The sequence below is a fragment of the Ixodes scapularis genome, unplaced genomic scaffold (genome assembly GCF_016920785.2).
Source record: "Ixodes scapularis isolate PalLabHiFi unplaced genomic scaffold, ASM1692078v2 ptg000299l_1__unscaffolded, whole genome shotgun sequence".
Lineage (NCBI taxonomy): Eukaryota > Metazoa > Arthropoda > Arachnida > Ixodida > Ixodidae > Ixodes > Ixodes scapularis.
Genome location: NW_024609953.1, coordinates 406,337 through 425,717, shown reverse-complemented (window position 1 = coordinate 425,717; position 19,381 = coordinate 406,337). Strand labels below are relative to the sequence as shown.

The window sequence follows — 19,381 nt, the reverse complement described above, 5'->3', positions numbered from 1 at the left end:
TTTAGCCTTTAGAATCAGGCGGGACACGCGTAACCGCTCGTGTTCAGTGGCGGTTCGTACAGCACGATGGAGCCCACCTTGTCGGCCAGGCCCTCGTACTCCCCGGAGCGGATCTGGGGCACGCTCCTGCGGTGATCCTGCTGCGCAGCGAAGCCGTACAGGTAGACTGCGGGAATGCCAGACGACCCGTGACCCAGCCGCAGACAACCGCAGACGGCCCTCTCTTACCTGGAACGCCGAGCTCCGCCGAGAGCTTCTCCCCAAACTTGCGAGCGCAGTAGACGCACTCCTCCATCTCCACCCCCTGCACCGGGATGAAGGGGCAGACGTCCAGGGCACCCAGCCGCGCGTGCTCCCCTGCGCCAATCGGCCGGGGTCAGCCCCGGTCTGGGACACCACGGCCACTTCTACAAGGAGGGCCCCTAAATTACTCAAATTTGTTTCTTTTTAATATATTTTCTTTTTCAGATTTAGTGTAGGGTAATTTTTTAAGGGTTTGTTCGCTTCCCACAAATACGGTGTTCTTCTGTGTCTATTTTCGGCGCAGGGCGAAATATCGGCACTTATGTTGAAGAGGTCAGGATGGAAGCATGGGCTTCCATCCTGACCTCTTCCTCTGGGGAACATGCGCATGGCCTGAATTCGTGGAAAATTTCGCAGCACCGGCAACAACAGCCTCACGCAAAATAAAGTTGTAGATAAAGATCTCATTCCATGAAGCTCGCATTTTCCTTACTCAAAGAAAGATCCGCTTTGGCGTCTTCCAATTTTCCCCGATATTGATCAAACTGGCTTTAGCGTATGTAGTAGGTTCTTCGGTTCACACCGAAAACATGGAGCCCTACCATCACCTCCGACAACAACATGAGTCTTTTCCAGGCAACTGAAACAAGAGCCAAGATTAAACAAATATGGCACTCTCCTTGACTAGTCTTCTACTGCCCATCCCCTTAGAGCTCCGTCGCACAATCAAAGCAGCTTTGAGAGGCCCGACAGAGTGTTAGCCTTCAGCTAATCGGCCAGTCGCTTTGTTTCTAGCATTAGCTTTTGCTTGCGCAGCAGAACACTAGAGCACATGAATCAACTGTCAACGCACAATGTAAGCACGAGTCAATCTTGGTCCCAAACTGCAGAAGTAAACAAAAGCTAAAATTCCATTTCTGAATCCCCTCAATGGGGTGGACACGGTAACATCAACCTTGACTCTGGGCTGGAAAAAGCGTACCAACCCCTTAACCTGTGTCAGTTTGTCAGTCAAACTGCCTGACTGTAATACCACTTGGTGCCACCATTTGTAATGATGTTTAAACCCTGAGACTGGGAAGGAAACTTGAAGATACCTTAGAAGAAACAGACGAAAGGTGACAGACAAGGAAAACATTAGGATTAATACGCACCAGCTCGCCTGCACATCGACAATTTCTCCAATCTGCAACGACGTCTCCCAATCTGGAAACACTCGCCGATTCCCCCCACCCCAAGGTAACAATTCTACGGAAACACGTTTCGCCCATTGTTGAAGGGCTGGCTACAGAATACAACCTGCTAATGAGAAATTAAACAGTTTTAAAGGCAAAACTTCTCAACCTGTTCTTATGATCTGTTTATAACAGTGATAGGCTTTTCTGACAAACGTTCTAGTTAACTCTCGCTCCCACAAACTGTTAAAGCTGTGGCTGCTTATGACCGAGTGCATCAAGAGCTCTTGTAATCTCCTACGACGAGAGAACACACTGGCATGCTGGCACCATCTATAAGGCGGTCCTGGAACTGCATTTCACTAGAGCAAAGGTTTTGCGATATTTGCGAACTCAAATGAATGTGTTAAGAGAAACGGTCGTATAACAATTGGGAAAAAATTTTTCGAACCAATAGTGAAAGAACAATGCGCCAGAAAAATATGAGACATACGGCCTCAGGTTAATTTCTGGTGACGCTGACGAACATGTTAGCTGTCAACGCTGTTTGTCGAATACTAAAAAAATATCCTTCTTAAATCATTGGTGAGACATTGAATGAAGGGTATGAACGTCTAGCTTTTGTAGTGTGCCCCTCGCCTGATCCGGTTAGACAAAACGGAGGCTTCGGCGAGTTGGTATGGAGGTGGTGACGTGTGTTTGTGTGTAACCCCCGCTTGCGCTGTTATTTTGATCCGATTGGTTCCTTCTTGGTGCCAAGAACGTGCCTCTCGTGGTCCAATTCATCTTTAGGGAAAGCTCTTCCACAGCAGAAAAGCTCCCCCACCCGAGACATCTAGGGACCCAATTAATGCATAGTCCAACAAATATTCCCCAAAGCTGTCATTTCTGTCGCAGGCTCGTTCTGTTGTTCCCCTTGCAAATGAGTATGTTAAATGTGGGCAGAATATATGCTTGTTGGCGACACGATTGAATCGAGTCGAGAGGGCCACGACGGATGAGAAATTACTGCCAACTACCAAGGTAGTACTGCTTAAATGATGAGTTTCCTTTCCAATATTTTATGCTGGAATGCCAAAATAATTATTCGGACAAAATTTCATTGGGAACCCCAAGTTTTAGCAGCAAACCAATATCTTCCCATATGATGACAGAAATAGGTCAGGAGTAAACAGGTGATGAAATGAGAGAGACCTTGAACCTGTCTTCCCCCATCATACCAACTTCCTTTTTCTTCATTTATCTCTCGTTAATGACCTAGCTGTCTGGGCTAAAACACACAAGGGAGAAATGCAACAGGTTCACGAACCCGGACTGTATCTGTCCCTTTTATTACTCCCTCCCCGAGCTGCTATCTTCAAGGGCAGTGCCTGGTTACTGCTGCTTGTAAAAACCCACAAACACCCTCAACAGCGGCTAGAGATAAGACAAGAGACGGCCAGGACAAGCCCCCGAGCCCCCGTTGTGCCCAAAGACCCAAAAACCTGGGTGTCTGCCAAAATTATGTTTTTAAGATCTCCGACCGTTCACGGCTTCCCACAACTATTTTATCGAAATTCCCTGACCAACCCTAAGACGTTGCCTGAAGTGAAGTTTTTTTTAAAATATAAAACACTGGTACATCTGACGCTGGCTTCCCCAGTTCTAACTTTGAGACAATGTCACCCCACCAGCTGAAATAAACTCAACGACCACGCTGTGAACAGCCCATAAAAACAGTCCATTTACAAGGATCGACCATGGATGACCAAGACTTTTTTTTTTTCATAAAGAATCGCAGAACACATATAATAATTTATATTTCCATTTAAAGAAAGAAATGGAGGAGCAAAAAGGAAAAAGCTTCAACAAAGAAGCTTGACTGGCCCTCAGCCCCATCGGCAGCCACTGAACAACAGTTTTCGTACAATGAAAAGAAAGAACAATCATAGACAGAACATTATGCACTAGCCAATTGAAATAGCAGAAACAAGACACAGAAAGTTCAAATATGTGAAAAGATGCTACCCAACTCTTTGGGAAATATTGTTTCTAGATTTCTGTTGTTTTTTTTTTTTTTCTCCAAAGCTGTTTAGAAGCTTAGGAATTAAATAGAGAAGCTTCTTTGCTGCCCATCATTTGACCTGCATGTGGGAACCTTCTAATATTCAGTATGCAGGTCAAGTAAACCATATTATTTTTTTTCTAGTGCAGCTATCTCGTTTAAAAGAACACATTCTTTTTTGTTTCATTTTTAATGGTGATTAGAAGTTTATAATCAGAAAGGTTATGAATTTTTAACATATGAAATTACTAAACATTGTCTCTACTATATGGGAGTCATAAGGTGCATTGAAGATGGCTCTCAACAAACTAGGTAAATTTTGTTCAGGCTGGATGCCACGGTTGTGCCCCAGACAAGGTTGCAATAACTCAGCGAGTAAAACAAAGAATATTCAATAATTATTTTCACGCAAGCATGTAGAATTTGGCTGTGGCGGTATGTTAAACCAACAACACGTGACAATTTGGAAACCAAATAATTAACGTGGCTGTCCCAAGACATATTTTCAGACAAGAAGACAGAGTGTTTTAAAATTATCCAGGATCCCCATCGGACTTGACCCAAAAATCATAGGCCTCGACATAAAAATTTATATATTTTTCGGACCAAATGAAATAACCTTTGTCTTTTCAGTGTTAATACATAGTCCATTTTCCCTTGCCCAAGCCGCCAACCTTGACAAAGTAAATTGAGCAGCATCTACAAGTTCATCGCCGTTTAAAAAGGAAAGAAATATGCTAGTGTCGTCTGCATAAATTACAAATTTTGCAACAGAGTTTATATTCAAAATATTGTTTATATAGGTTAAAAAGAAGGGGCCCTAAAATACTTCCTTGTGGAACCCCTGAAATAATACTTTCTTTATCAGAAGAATTACCACTAATGTTAATATATTGGAAGCGGTGATTCAATTATAAACTTAGGAGTGATAACGGCATCTCTCGAATACCATAATACTCAAGTTTGCAAAGCAGGATGTTATGATCCACAAAATCAAAGGCTTTAGTAAAATCTACAAACACCCCTTAAACAGTTATTTTTCCCGCAAAATTTTGTAATATATATTCTTTCCGGGACAAAGGGGCTAATTCTGGGGAACTTTTTTTTTCTCAAACCAAACAGTAAGGATGACAGTAACTCACGCTTATTCACAAATTGCACAAGAAGGGACTGTATTACTTTCTCGAGGCCTTTAGAAAATAAGAGGAGAATAAAAATCGGTCGATAATTGCTGGAATTATTTTTATCTCCTTTTTTGTGAAGGACAGACACTTTTGCCACCTGCATCGCCATAGAAAATACTCCAGACGAAAAGCAAAGGTTGAAAACATGAGTTATGTACGATATGACACCATTATCTCAATAAGAAACTTTAATGGGCGTATTTGCATATCATTGCAGTCACAGCTAGAGCTGTTTTCATAATTGCATAAATGTATGAAACACCTCAGCATTTGTAACAGGTTCAAGAAAGATAAAATGAGCATTTCTGAATTCTATTTATTTGCAAGGATCATTATTACTACTATTATTATTATTATTATTATTATTATTATTATTATTATTATTATTATTATTATTAAACGACTGCAGACTTCGCAGGTCTGTAGATTTAACAAATATTTAGTACATCGCATTCTTTGTTTTCATTCTTTCAAGTAAATCCGATGTTATCCACGGTTTCCTGATTTTTCTAGATGCTTTAAACATTTAGTATGGAAAATGATGACTATAAATGCTTTTAAATAATTTTAAGAAATGTCCATAGAATTCATCAACATCTTCTGAACCAAACATATCACACCAATTGGTTTCTGCAATCTCTTGTCTGAAAGCATCCAACCTTCTGGTCATATATATGTTGAAACGGGTACGATACATTATTTATAATTTGATTAAGGTTTCTTGCTTTCAAACACATGATTATCAAAAGGTGGTCACTTAAATGGTAGTGTAACGTTGAAAACTGAAACCGAAATTAAAATAAATAGTTGACTAACGGGTCAATACACGACGCCAGCGCACTATCCCCCTCGCCCTCCTTTTGGGGAAAGCGGGTTGCTCGATCCCCCAAGATTCCAACTTTCGTGGCAATGAGGGGCTTAATTAGGAGCCACTCAAAGGGGTGTGGGGAGTCGGTTCCTGGCTACAGCCAGTGATGCGTCTTGACCCAACCTTCGCCGGCTGAAGCATTTCCTGAAGGACTTAGTCGCGCTGTCGCGTCCCTGTGAGCTGGCAGCTCTGTCGGCCTGGAGGCAGTTTTTCTTCAGACTTGGTGTCCCAAAGCGTATGTGACAGTAGCTTATAACCCTGATTTTATAATTGTACTATAGGCATTACTAATAAATTGATCAACTAATGTTTCAGAGCTTACAGTGACTCTAGTTGGAATATTTATTGTGTTAATACATCCATTGGTTTCCATGATGATATTCATTTCCCTTTCTAATATAGTATCTTTCAACATGTCAGTATTAAAATCACCACCATAAATTGCGGTATAATTATTATCACTGACAAATCGAAGGTATGTTTTAAAAAGTTCCAAAAAGAGCTTGCTATTTCCATCTGGTGGCCGATAAAACACACTTATAATTTTACTTTCGCAAGCACTGTTAATACTTCATAGTCCTGGGTAATACATGAATAATCTGACAACGTACAGTTCACAGTTAACTGTGTCCTTAATTAGTAAACACACCACACCACCCCAGTGAATAGTATGGTTCAAGAATAAGCTACACTATCTAGAAATTTTCAAAACATCAATATCATTACGATGCCAGGTTTCTAATAACATAATGCATAATGAAACTTGCAGAGGGCAATAACATCTGCCTTTTTGAATATATCCCTTGCACAGAATAATGTAGTGGACACATGCGCAGCAGTTCCAGCTATTATGACGGTGAGCAATCCGTCTGTAGCTGTGGAGCAGCGGTGCTTAATCAAATTTATGGTGAAGGAGAAAGTTAAATCGGCTGAAATATTGATGAGACTGCAAGCACAGTACGGGGGATAAACGTCGTCACAGACAAGAGTGTATGAATGGTGTCAACAGTTTGGCGAAGGACGACAGCCAGTGACAAACAAACTGCACAGACACGTTTGTCCAACTGCAGTCACGCAGCCCAGTCCTTTCGACGCTAAAGGAATCGGGGCTGCCCAAACCATGGCAGAAGTGATGGGACACACAGGGGGAATAGTTAAACACCGACATAGTTTAAAGATTGTGGGATTATTCATTATCTTTGTAGGAATATAAGTTCAGGTCAACCATGAATGACCCTTGTAGCAGTGAGTGGAAAAGTTAAAAAGAAAAGCTCCCGCACTGTGAAGCCACTTGGCAACAGTGCCGCAACCAGGAACAGTTTAAGGATGCAAACAAGAAAAGTTTGTCACGGTATGCGTGTTTCAAGACAAATTGATTCGAGTCAAATTGCCAGGTTCGTTCCCCCCCCCCCCCGAGACTTTAAAGGCAGAGCAGAGATTTGCAGAATTAAAACTTTGAATTGGGCTAGTTGGTTAATTATGATCTAGTGGACTTAAAAGTGCAATGAACACGGACGAGGAAGAGACACATACAACAGGGACTGGCGCCGACTTTCTATCAGGGCAGTCAAACCAGCACACATGCGTAAACACTCTTGCCTATCTTGTCAACACCTTGTTATAAAGGCTATCGTGAAACATTCATATCAGTTCAAAAATGTGTCTACACAAAAACATCTAGAAAAGAAACTTGCTTGTCATTTAGTAAAATCAAAGCCGTTCTGACGCAGTTGTCACCTAGGGATTTGATAAATTACGCTTCAACTACCCTTCAGTTTTGTCATTTGCTCTTTTAATAAATTTGGTTTATTCTAAATCCTCACCGCATGCAGTGTACTGCAAGATTTCCCCCGATTTTACTAAATGACGAGGAAGTTTCTTTTTTCAGACGGTCTTGTGTAGACACATTGTTGAAGTGATACAAATGTTCCCTGACAGCTTTCATCACAAGGGTTTGGCAAGACAGGCAAAAGTGCTTACGCATGTGTGCTGGTTTAACTGCCTCTATTAAATAAGTTGAAAGTTAGCGCCAGTCCATATTGTATGTGTCTCTTCCTCGTTAGTTGCACCTTTAAGTCCACCAGAGAATAGCATCGCTAGACATCCCGAAAGACTGCACCTTTGTGCTTGGTCATGTCAATGCGGTTGTGGGCCACTCTGGCAGCATTGAGGGCTCCTTGTATGACGGCGTCCGGGGACCCGACAAAGGTGTACACCGTCCGGTTGGTCGAAGGCCCAGGGTCCACGCCCAGGAGGGACACTCCGCTCGTCTCCCGGATGGCCTTGGAGATCTCTTCGATCACCTGGGTCATGTTACCGTATCGATTCAATTGAATTTATTTCAATCTTATATCCAACACAATGTTAAGTGTCCCCAGACAAAAAGCTTCGCAAGGCGGGTTGAAGGCCAGTCCACACACGTGCAGGTGTTTCCAAGCGCTGGTTGGGAGTAATTTTTTTTTTTTTTTTTTATAAACAAATGAACGGTGTGCGATGAAACCTTTTACAAACGTGTCTGTAGGTAATGCATTTGTCATACTCAAACTTTATTGGTGCAGGTTGTAGGCAAAAGAATTTAAGCCTAAAATATCCTGCTTTTTTCCCCATGCACCGGAAGGAAAACGGTGAAAATCTTCTGGTTGATGCTGCTAGCCAGAGATAGCACAACCTACAGCAAAAACGTGAAAGCTTCTTCGATATGAATGCTTGAAAGCAGATCCAGCAGATCTGCATGTTTATGTGAGTAGCAGTTTCAACCAGGCAGTTGTTACCATTTTCGTCCGTGTGCAAAGAATAAAAAAAAACAGACTTTTTGAGGCTTGAATTTTTTTTCCTGATATGTATATGTTGGTAAAATTTAAGTATGATCAATTTGCCACCTAAAAACACACTTGTGAAAAGTTTCGATGTGCCCTGTTAATCGGTTTATTTGCGTAAAGATATTTTTTACGCCCGAACAGCACTGATCAACACCATGGTCTGCTGCAGGCCTTGAGAGTGTCTGGGGGCTCGGTACAAGCAGCAGCGTTTCAATGAGGAATTACTTTGGCGTACATATGCGAACAGATGTGGCGATGTGCACCACAAACCACTTTTCAGTTTCCTACAACAAAGGTGCCCAACATTAGGTATGAAACCGCTCATACTTTTGTCCTCGACAAATTAAACTTTGGGGTCACAATTTTTTCAAAGCATTTGTTAGAATTTAGAGGAAGTGATTCTTCAGTGCTGTTAGAGCAGAAGAGAAAATCACTGCAAGACAACGTGGACAGGTATGCGAGGGGTTTTACTACTAATATTATTTAAAATACTTTACAACAAATGTCTCAATATATAACAACACAAAGACCCGTAATGTAAAGATTGTTAGAAATGCTATAAAACATAAGGTTCATCCAGAGACAAATAGAAGTGTAGGTGAGCATGCATGCTAATTCGTTCAAAAGTTGGCATACAGTTTCATTTTACCTGGATAACTACTCTCTCTATTTTGATAAATTTCCTTTACGGTGTCCTTTTTTTTTTTTATAGTTTCATAAATGTCACAAGTCTAAAGATTCTACGACATTATACCTTTCTTGATTTTTCTCCCATTTTTTAATCCTTTTGAGCCCCTCAAGGGTACAGTGAATGAGTGTGAACAACACATTTTACTATAAATCACAGCTGAAAATTTTCAAACTGATGTTGGTGAGATTGTCCTCACCTTTTCATTTCATTTGTGATAAAAAAAAAAAGTGTCATGTGATGCCCACGTGCAACACAACAGTAAAGAAAACTATCTCGTACCTTCTCATGCAATACCAAAGTAATCTATGAAGAGCATTGCTTTAGGAGAACCAGTGCCAAGAATAAAGTTGTCCTGCTTTCATGTAAGTGGCTTTGCTATGGCTCCAGTCCTAAGATCAAACGATGCCATCATCTGTTCTGGTCAATATGCTGGCTCAACCAAGGTCTACTTGCGCTTTGTACACAATTCTCTACTCGTTAACTGTCTAAATAATTGAGAAATTCTCTGGCATCTTTAAATGCTGCTGTATGATAAGATGCACCCTCCTCTATGGGGACATGCATATGGAAACCACGTCCCCCCCAACAAAAGAAAAATCTAGTTTTTTTCACTGCAAAGAAGTATGCCTCCCCAAACACTCAATCTCTGCCCAAACGTAGCGCTAGCAATCTGGACCAGGTGCCAAATTTTCAGAAGTAACTGCAACTTTATTCAAAGGTTCTAAGTGATTTTCTGAAACTTTCAATAGGAAAATTATCTCTTGGTAGTTTGTGCCACCACTGAGCCCCATGCATTCATGGGCTCTGTTGGGCATCATTTTACCACTGAAAGTTTCCAAAAATTGCTTGTAACTTTTTCATAAGGTAACAGTTTGTTCTGAAGCTCCATAGCTTTAGAACGAATTGCTAGCACTACATTTGGGCATAATCTGCGCATTCAAGGATGCATACTTTATGTTTGCGATTAAAAAACACAGTACGTTTTTTGGGGGAACACCCTGAATGTCGTTATCAGAGGTGCATCTTATTTTTCTGGCAGTTCTGCAATGCACTAGACGTCACAGAGACTGCAGACATACCAATGCTTGCAGTTTTTTATCTTTAAATATTGTGTTGTTGTCTAAAAAAAAATGCTCGTCAGCATCATGCTGGTCAGGTATGAAGTCTGTGACACTAGGGTACTATAGTTAGCATATTTAACTGAGAATATTATGTGGCATCTTCGATGTAGGTTCAATTTAATACTGGGCAAAGAAGAAGCAAAAGTTACTCAAACCGCATCATTTAAGCCTCTGGTCAGTTGCGTGCCTCAGGTAAGGTTCTCACATGAACCGATTTTTGTGCACTACTCACTGTTTTCTTCCTGGCTGAACAGTATGTGACCATAGCAAAGTTCATGTGTCAGCGTTGATCAACATCTAGCTGAAAGCATTGGGACAAAACCTATGTTTGTAGACAATACTACAAGACCATCGTTACAGTGAGCTTGGCACACTGCGCAGGCAAAACCTGGACAGTGTCTTGCTTCAGCTTTGGCCCACAGGCACAGATGCAGCAGGCAAAATGACTAGTCTGGAACACATGTGGACCTGCTGCCAACCACTGTCTCATCGACTAAAGTCACTGGATCCTGGGAAAGTAGCACCATTGCCTTCCCTACCTGCTAGCCGGACACAAACGGATACTAACATACAGACGTCCAAAACCTCGCAAGGCGATTGGCTAATCGGCCTACGTTGCCATGGAAATTGCCATCTTGGTCCATTTAAATCTTCGAAGCTTTCAGGGGGTCGTTCTAAACCAGTCGCACCAAGATCATCATGAAGCATCATCGTACTGGAAGCGTTCCTTTTCAATATAAGAGTCGTTGGCACTTTGTATGCGATCAACTTATTAATCAGGCCCATCTCCATGGATCTCTTACAATTATATTGTTCTTTTTGCGCATTTCAAGACACTAAACTTACTTTTCAGTGCCTCCAAGCACCGACACAGCATCTGGTGGTGGTACGAACGTGTACGGCTGTTTCGCCGGTGTGTGGTTAGCAAAATCTCGGTATACAAAAAACGACTCAATAAAGCTACCCGTCACCAGCGAATCTAGATAGGCTCACCAAGAACGGCGGGGTCAAGGAGAAATTGCTCATTTCATGGACCAAGATGGCGACCACACGCGGAGCTTGGCGTTACTTTCCCAGGATTCAGTGACTTTATCATCGACCAGCCAGGGAAGCTCCGAGGGACTTTGGAATGTATGCTTCAAGTGAACCCCACACACACTTCAGACATAAAATTTGGGCCTATGCCCATCGCACATGTGACACCCATTAATGTAGCTTTGTCGCATTGACGGTGTTATAAAGCGACCAGGTACAAAAAGGAGGCTCTTTTTAACGCATTTATTTCGCTTTGTGCGATGCATATGGTGTGGCCGCAGCATTTTTTTTTTTTTTCGTTTCTTGTTTTGCTTGTACCAATTGTATTGTTCTATCGCCCACTAAGTGGATTATATAGATAACCATTGTGCTCTTTGTTTAGATAAGAGACGCGACCTTCCGTCTGGGAGAAAACGGATAGTAAATAGGAAGAAATTCGAGCCTTTTATAACTTGCCTCTTCGCAAAAGACAACGCGCGTGAACAAAAACTAATGCCTGTCCCATGCTTGAATTCATTAAATTATTATCCTGAGTAGAGCAGGTTATAGTTAGCCGAAGAAGGTGAAAATCAACTCATAGGTCCGTTCAAACGATGTAATCAAAGCACGCAATGTTCCTCCCAATGCGTACACAGATGAAAAATGTCTCGCAAGAAGGAAAGTAACTGTTCCGAAATGTGGTCCGCTGTGACAGATGTTGGCACGACCAAAGTTCAAGAGCACGTCCAGTGCACGGCGGAGGCGCTAACGGGGAGCCCATAGGCGCTCCCGCAGAGCCAGGTCGGACGGCGGTGTGTTTCGAGTCAGTAGAATGCGATTCGTGAGAGCAAGAACGCTTACCGATTCGCAAAGCGCGCTCAAAGGGGGGCTCATCCGCTTTGACAGTGGTGATTTCAGCGCCTCGCTTACCTCTTCGCTTTGACCCTCCGAGAAGTTTGGGACGCATTCGACGATTTTGGTGCGCATGTTGGAGCCCTTGGTGCGTGCAGCGCTTGAACTCTGTCCTCGAACCACTGATTTCTAACTGAAACCGATGGAAGACTGTTATCGTCTGCTGCTGGCGCGGTAGCCACCGCCGTGCTGCGCCGCCAGCCGCCGCGCCGCGCGCTGCCTGCGCCGTGTTTGAGTGCGTTTACTTTTTCACCCTCGAAGTGCTCGAATCTCTGTGACGTCCGAGCTAAGAAAAATAGTATTCGCCCAAGTAGGTCAAATTTCACGAGTTGGTGTCTGGATGGACCAATAGTCATATGGCCAGAGCTGTGTATGTAGAGAGTTTGGCCATTCGTTGGGAAGTATAGGAGACAAATGAAGCGGCGCCATTGGCCAAAAGCGGGCTGGGCGTGTTCCTGGGCGTGTTCCAGGGCGTCTTCAGAAATTCGAATGTGACCAACCAGAAGCCGGAAATAATACCCTGGCGGTGGTCGCGAGAAGCAAACCCAATTGCTGGATCGCGCTTGCCGCTCCCGCAAGTGAAGCCACCGGGCCTCACTCGCTTGGGATACGATTTGCCGTTTTTGCTAGCCTTTGCTGCGGTTTTCCAGCGTGCTGACGACACGTTTTCTACTCGTTCGTCGTCATTCGCCGAAGAAGTTTTTTGAAGACTCTGTGTATTGTTGAGACTTGCCGTTGTGAACACGTGGAAAAGTTTACGAAAGTGCAGTGTCGCAGGAAAAAGGCACAACGCGTCGAAAGGAAGGGCTGGCGGCGTGTTCAAAGCATCCTTGGCACGCCGAAGTGCCGCGTCTCTGTGCCTTCGCACGCTTGGATACCGACCAAGAACCGACGCCGTGTGTATGTGTTCAGCGAGTGCAATGTGCGTGAAGCTGTTCGTGCCTCTGGATCAGCGTCTTTTCCTCTCGCGGTTTAGGAACGAGCTTAATCCAGCGTTTACTAGCGACGGAAGATGGGGAGAAGGTACGTCTTTTTTTCGTCCTTAGACGATTTCCACAATACCGTGCACAACAGCTCCTCATCACTGATCAGTGCTGGCTTATTATCAACCCACTTAATTCCACTTGACGTTTGAGCGCGGCTCGCCTAATTGTAATTGGTCAACAAATTGCACACGACCATATCGGCCGCGCTTCAAAGATTTTCATTCTCGTCGTCTTGTACTTTTGCTTTCGAAAACCCCCTTGGCTCCACAACGTTGCCCTATTCGTGCTCCCACGGAATCTATTAGAGTAGATTTGGGACATAGCCATGGTTAATATAGTACATAAGAACACGTACAGATCTCCCCCTTTTATTGATAGCAACTCACCGGAACAGCTGGACGATCCAGAACTCCGTGGCCGATATATATAAATGATCTAAAGGCATCTACGCGCGACACACGTTCAGAACTTTGGCGCGGCGTCAATTCTTGACCGGTATCCAAGCGTGCGAAGGCACAAAGATGCATCACTCGGCGTGCCAAGGAAGCTTTGATCACGCCGCGACACCGGCGACACGTTTTCGACGAGTTGTACCTTTTGACACGGCTTCACGCACATTGCACTCGCTAAACACATTCACACGGCGTCGGTTCTTGGTCGGTATCCAAGCGCGCGAAGGCACAGAGACGCGGCACTTCGGCGTGCCAAGGATGCTTTGAACACGCCGCCAGCCCTTCCTTTCGACGCGTTGTGCCTTTTTCCTGCGACACTGCACTTTCGTAAACTTTTCCACGTGTTCACAACGGCAAGTCTCAACAATACACAGAGTCTTCAAAAAACTTCTTCGGCGAATGACGACGAACGAGTAGAAAACGTGTCGTCAGCACGCTGGAAAACCGCAGCAAAGGCTAGCAAAAACGGCAAATCGTATCCCAAGCGAGTGAGGCCCGGTGGCTTCACTTGCGGGAGCGGCAAGCGCGATCCAGCAATTGTCATTGAGATCAGTGGACCAAACTCTCTACATATACGGCTCTGCATATGGCGTCATTTGATTGTGAACTACAACTAATAAGTTTTAAATAAGAGGTGACTCGTGCTACCTAGCGGGTTATTTTTAATTTACACAGAAAAAAAAAAAATTTTTGACAAAAACCCAAAAACTTGTTTTATATTGTTGAACGCTGTTGAGAACGCAAAAGAGGTCGTGCAACCTCTTTCAGGAAAGTCTTCTTTTTCTTTTTTGTCATCAAATAACACAGTATTGGTTTGCCACGGTTCCACTGTTACATGAGAAATGAATGAAAGATATGCGCCTTAATTTTGCCAAAATAAATGCTAGTGGACCACCATGCCTTTGATCCATTATGGTGTCAGTAGACTACCCAATGAATATTTTGCTACAGCGGTAAATTCATTTTTAATAAAGTAAAAAAAAAAACGCAACTGCTTGAAACCGAAACTGAAACTGGACTGGGGTAAAGGAGAAATAAAAAGGAGGAGGAAGTTATCCGAAGTCACTAAACAGCGCCCAAAACGTCAGAGAAGTTCCTCCGACGTTTTGTGCGCTGTTTAATCTTAGTGATGTACCAGCTAGCTCAAATTACCACTTTACTAGAGCTTATCAAAAGTCACATAACTGTGCAGCTTTTTTTTTTTTTTTTTTTCAATCAACGTTTTTGCAGTTTTTTAGAAACCATAAAAAAAAAGTTTCATATTTTTAGTCTATTTTTAGTATTGAGTGTGTGCCTTCGATGGCCTGCGACTTCGATCATGATTGGTGGTTGTGTCTAAACCATATAGAAGGCGGCACATGACCACGGAGAAGAGAATGAGGGCAACTCAAAACGGCCAGTTCTCGATCGGCGGTTTTCGGGCGGAAAGAAAAGGAATTTCGAGCCGCAAATTGTTTTCTGGGTAGTTGGGCTCTCACATGTCATGCACAACTGAAAACCGTGAGGTGTTTTGACTGGCGTAATTTTGTACACCATTTTGTTGTTGTGAGCTGTCTGTCGTGTGCAGGTGCGGATGCAGGAATTTCCTGAGAGAGGGGGGGGGGGGGGGTCAGGCGATGGTCAGCGTACCATATGTTTAGGAACCCTCTTCCCCTCTCGTTCGTTTTACGCCCTAAATTTTACACATTCAGAAATCAGGAAGGGGTTCAGGACATCCAGAACTCCCCCCTCTATATCCGCCCCTGGACGCGTGTGCCGAAGACGAGCATTTCGAGGATTTACATGACCCCTCAAATGCATAAAGCAGAGAAGCTTATGTCTTACCACGCGGACACCTCCTCAACACCCTCAACAGGTTGCGATGTGATCCTTCAAATTAGTAAATTTATTTGAAAAAAAAAACTAACAACAAAATGGCGGGTTGACGTCATGTGAAATCTGTGAAATCAGCCGATGCAAGCGCGAGCTCCACGTTTTCGGCGTGCTTGCCAAGCACTTGCGCTGGTGCAGCGCAAGGTCCGTTCAGGGCCACATGATTTTGCTTGTAACATCGGCTGCATCTGGACTTACACATAAACAGGTGTTTTCATATCTTTACCATTTTTTTTTCTTGGGTTAACTCAATATGTTTACTAAAGCTATCCACCATCTCATTACACCTTCGTGCTACATTAGATCGCTATCTGATAAAAGAACTGTTTATGCAGTCACACTTCGAAGAGTCAACGCGCCATCTGGCTCACCTTGTGTTGGTCTCCCAAAACCGGTACCCTCAACCTTTCTTTCCATTTCTACCCAAATATTGAAATATAAGTTTTCTAGTTTGCTTCCTCCATCTTGCATCGATTCGACACCATGGAATACAGAGTACGAGAAAGAACCACCAAAGATTTTTAAAAAATATTTATCATGATTCACGAATTTTATTTAATGCAACCATAAAAAGCCTTGGCTTGAAATTGCGCCCTTCAGATGTGCAGGTTTATATCATTTCGTTGAAACCCATCTTGTGGACAACATTTTACAAACCCATTCACCAACAAAAAAAAACAAAAACAAAATAATCGTGAGCGTTGTGCAGACCGCACTACCTGCGGTCTGCACTCGCTCCACTCAAGGAACGTTTAAAATAATCTCGGGCCCGAGCTTGCAACAGGCCTTATGGAAACCACCGAAGGTTCGGCAAGCCAGGCTACCATCCAGATGTAAAATAGTTTGTTGTTGGGCGAGTGGGTGAACGTTTGGAATCATAATTTTGCGCAAAAAAGACGGACACAAGAGAGAGAAACAAACACGAGCGCAACTTACAACTGTATTGAGGAAACCTTTAGAAAACATACAGATATATCGTGCATGCGTGGATCCGGCATTGAAGTCGACGATATATCTGTATGTTTTCTAAAGGCTTCCTCAATACAGTTGTAAGTTGCGCTCGTGTTTGTTTCTCTCTCTCTTGTGTACGTCTTTTTTGCGCAAAACCATGAATCCATACCATCCAGATGCCGGTGACCACAGCGTGCATAGAAAGAGATCGACAGACGTTTTCAAGGAAACGTCGCTAGGCGTTGATGAAACAAACGCGGGACCCTTTTGATCGCTTTGTGCCCCTTGTGGCTTATCTTTAGGGTTCCGTGTTTTCGGATAAACCCGAAAAACTACGAAAAACACCGGCCGTAACCCCCCCCCCCCCCCCCCCCCCTCTTAAAGAAAGAAAAAGATCTGGAGTTACGGCAACAGATCATTTTACTTGTTGGTCACGACCACCCTGGTCACGACAAGCCACAGTTCCGTTTTCCGGAACTGGGACCAAACTCTTTGTGCTTCATAGAAAGAGAGAGAGAGGGGGGGGGATCAGCCAGAGTTGCGCGTTCATCCCCGTAGCGCCGGCTTTCCTGTGCATGGCCTTTGGAGATTTGGAGTCTGCTCCTCACGCGACTGAAGTCGGCGAATAGCAGCGCCGCGCGTTCGCGGCGCGCTCTTTCTCCGCACGTTTAAAGCAGGTGTACTGCACTGTCTAAATTGCTCATCTACAGCGAGTGACTCGTCCTGACCAACTACATGCTGTATAAATATCCACACAACCCCCAATTTTCTTCACGCAACATCTTGGGGGTATTCTTTTCGGAGCCGATCACGGGAATTCACCACGGACAGTCACTACTAATTTCCAACACTAATTAATGTACAAAACAACTCATCTTGAAGTACAGAAAAGCGAGCGGAACAAACATATAACTGCAAAGGAATCGCACGGCGAAAGGTTCCCGCAACGCATTTCGTCTGCTTCGCGAGAAAAAAAGAAGCACACGTTGAGCGGTGCCATGAGACTTCCGGCTCTCTCTCCGACCTCCGTACGGAGGTTTCGGTTTCGGTTTTGAGCAGTTGCGTTTTTTTGGCTTTATTAAAAATATACGTGACTCTGTAGCAAAACATTAATTGTGTAGTCTTCCGATACCATAATAAATCGCCTAGCAAAAAAAAAAATCTTGTTTTTTTTTTTTTTTGTTTTTTTTTTTTTTGTTTCTGTGCGCGCGCGTTGGTTAGTTTTTGGGACAACAAAATGTTGTCCCAAAAATTGCGTGTTTCGTGACGTTTGTGCTGTTTCCAGTGCGCTTTGCGCGTTGGTTAGCACGGTGCGCTTTCGGGCGAGCGGAGAGCATCTGCGCCAGACAGCGAAGAAACGCGGAGCCGAAACTGGTGAGGAGCGCCCTAGCGGCCCTACGCCCTACTACGTCACAGCTCGTTTCCAGCGCAATTCAACTTTTTTTTTTTTTTTGCGCGCCCCGAAAACGCAAAGAATTGACCCCGTAAGTGATGACGTCACAACAGGGTGTCTGGGTCCAAACAAACCGTTGCTAGGGGCGTTGCTATGGACTAATGCATGGAGACTCCACATGAGGCTAGAGTTTTGCTTATAAGTAAGTAAATCATTTTTAGTAAGCAACCGAACTTCTTGATATCTAATTATGAAGATGTTCTTGTCATCTCAGCATCGTATTGCAACGATGAAAGCCATTTCTGAAGTATTCCACTCCGCTTTGCTTCGGTAGCAGACGACACGATAGATTTGCTGCATGCAAGTGCATCACCAAGGCCGCAGATGCCTTCGCAATGCGCCTTTTTGTTTTTTCTGTGAAGAACCCAGCTTTGTTCAGAGAGGCGAAAATTCCGTAAAATCAACCCGCGTCATGCAGATCATTTACGACGACGACCTGAAGTGCATTACCGGCGTAGTGCAGGCCAGCATGAGAAACAAATCGTACATCGTCGAGGTAAGTTGTTTGTTATTATTAATATTGAGGTTCTCAGGTTATTAAAATATTGCATGTCTATCGCAATTGCGCATTTTTTTTTTGTATACATCAAATTTAGTGGATGTGCTCTTTCGGTGAAGATCTCTATCGATGTAGGTAGATGATAAGGAAAGAGGAACATTTAATGTCTGTTTGTCTTAAATGCTCATCTTTCCTTATCGCAAATCTCCATCGAACTCGCGATGAGAGTACAATGTATAATAAACTCACCTTATGTTTTTCATCCAGTTTTTTCGCGTTTTGGGGTTTTGCGGAAATCTGAAGAAACTGCAAGAATCTTTCTCCACGCGATGGTTACAACCAGGTACGAAGCACCCTCCCATAGCGCGAGTCCGCAAACAAAATTTGGGATCTCTACCGATCACCAGGGCTATGTTCCAAATCTTACCCGAGTAACCTGCCTCCTACGTCAGCGGGTAATACCAAGTGACATCGCGAGTAAACGATCCGCGACTCGATTTTGGAACGGCCAGGATAATCACCTGGATACTACGCGGATTGGCTTCGTCTTGGGCGACGGCAAAAAGAAAACGCAGCAGCGATGGCAGAAAATAGCAGACGATCCTTTTGATCATGGAGAAAGCAATCGAAGAACGGTAATGTTAATGACGACGCGGTGTATTTTGAGGTGGATCCACCAGCTCCTTTTACTCACCTTCGTTTTGAGCTGTATATTGAGATCAAAATTACTTACTCCTTACAGCTAGACATAAAAAAATGTGTTTTTATTAATCAGCGCGATCGCTGCAATTCTAGTCACGGTGCCCTAAACGCATATATTCCACGCATTGTAATTTGCACCGATTATGTTTTGCAGAAATATATTCCACACGGTGTAGCGGTCCAGCGCGAGGGTGCTTTCTCCAGATTATGAAACTCACGTTCGCTTTGACGCGAATGTGATTACAGTGAAATTTTCGAAGCCTTCACTGCTTTACAAACGTTATCCTCTCATTACACACACTCTGGAGGAAACAAAAATATTACATTATCATATAACGAGTTCAAACATTTTCGGCCTTGAACGTGAGATTACGGCATCCCCCAACGCCGAGGAC

The 19,381-nt window shown here is 43.6% G+C and overlaps 1 protein-coding gene across 1 annotated transcript in view; it reads right to left on the bottom strand.

Moving 5' to 3' along the window:
- LOC120849053 (formimidoyltransferase-cyclodeaminase-like) overlaps nucleotides 1-12,427 on the bottom strand; it is a 47,996-nt gene extending 35,569 nt beyond the window's left edge. Inside the window, exons 1-4 of the mRNA XM_040221143.2 lie at nucleotides 12,090-12,427; nucleotides 7,634-7,817; nucleotides 229-357; nucleotides 78-166 (exon numbers count right to left, since the gene is read on the bottom strand). Of these exons, the coding sequence (XP_040077077.1) occupies nucleotides 78-166; nucleotides 229-357; nucleotides 7,634-7,817; nucleotides 12,090-12,146 (459 nt within the window). The 5' untranslated portion in view covers nucleotides 12,147-12,427. The remainder of the gene's footprint in view (nucleotides 1-77; nucleotides 167-228; nucleotides 358-7,633; nucleotides 7,818-12,089) is intronic.
- Between the last annotated feature and the right edge of the window lie 6,954 nt (nucleotides 12,428-19,381).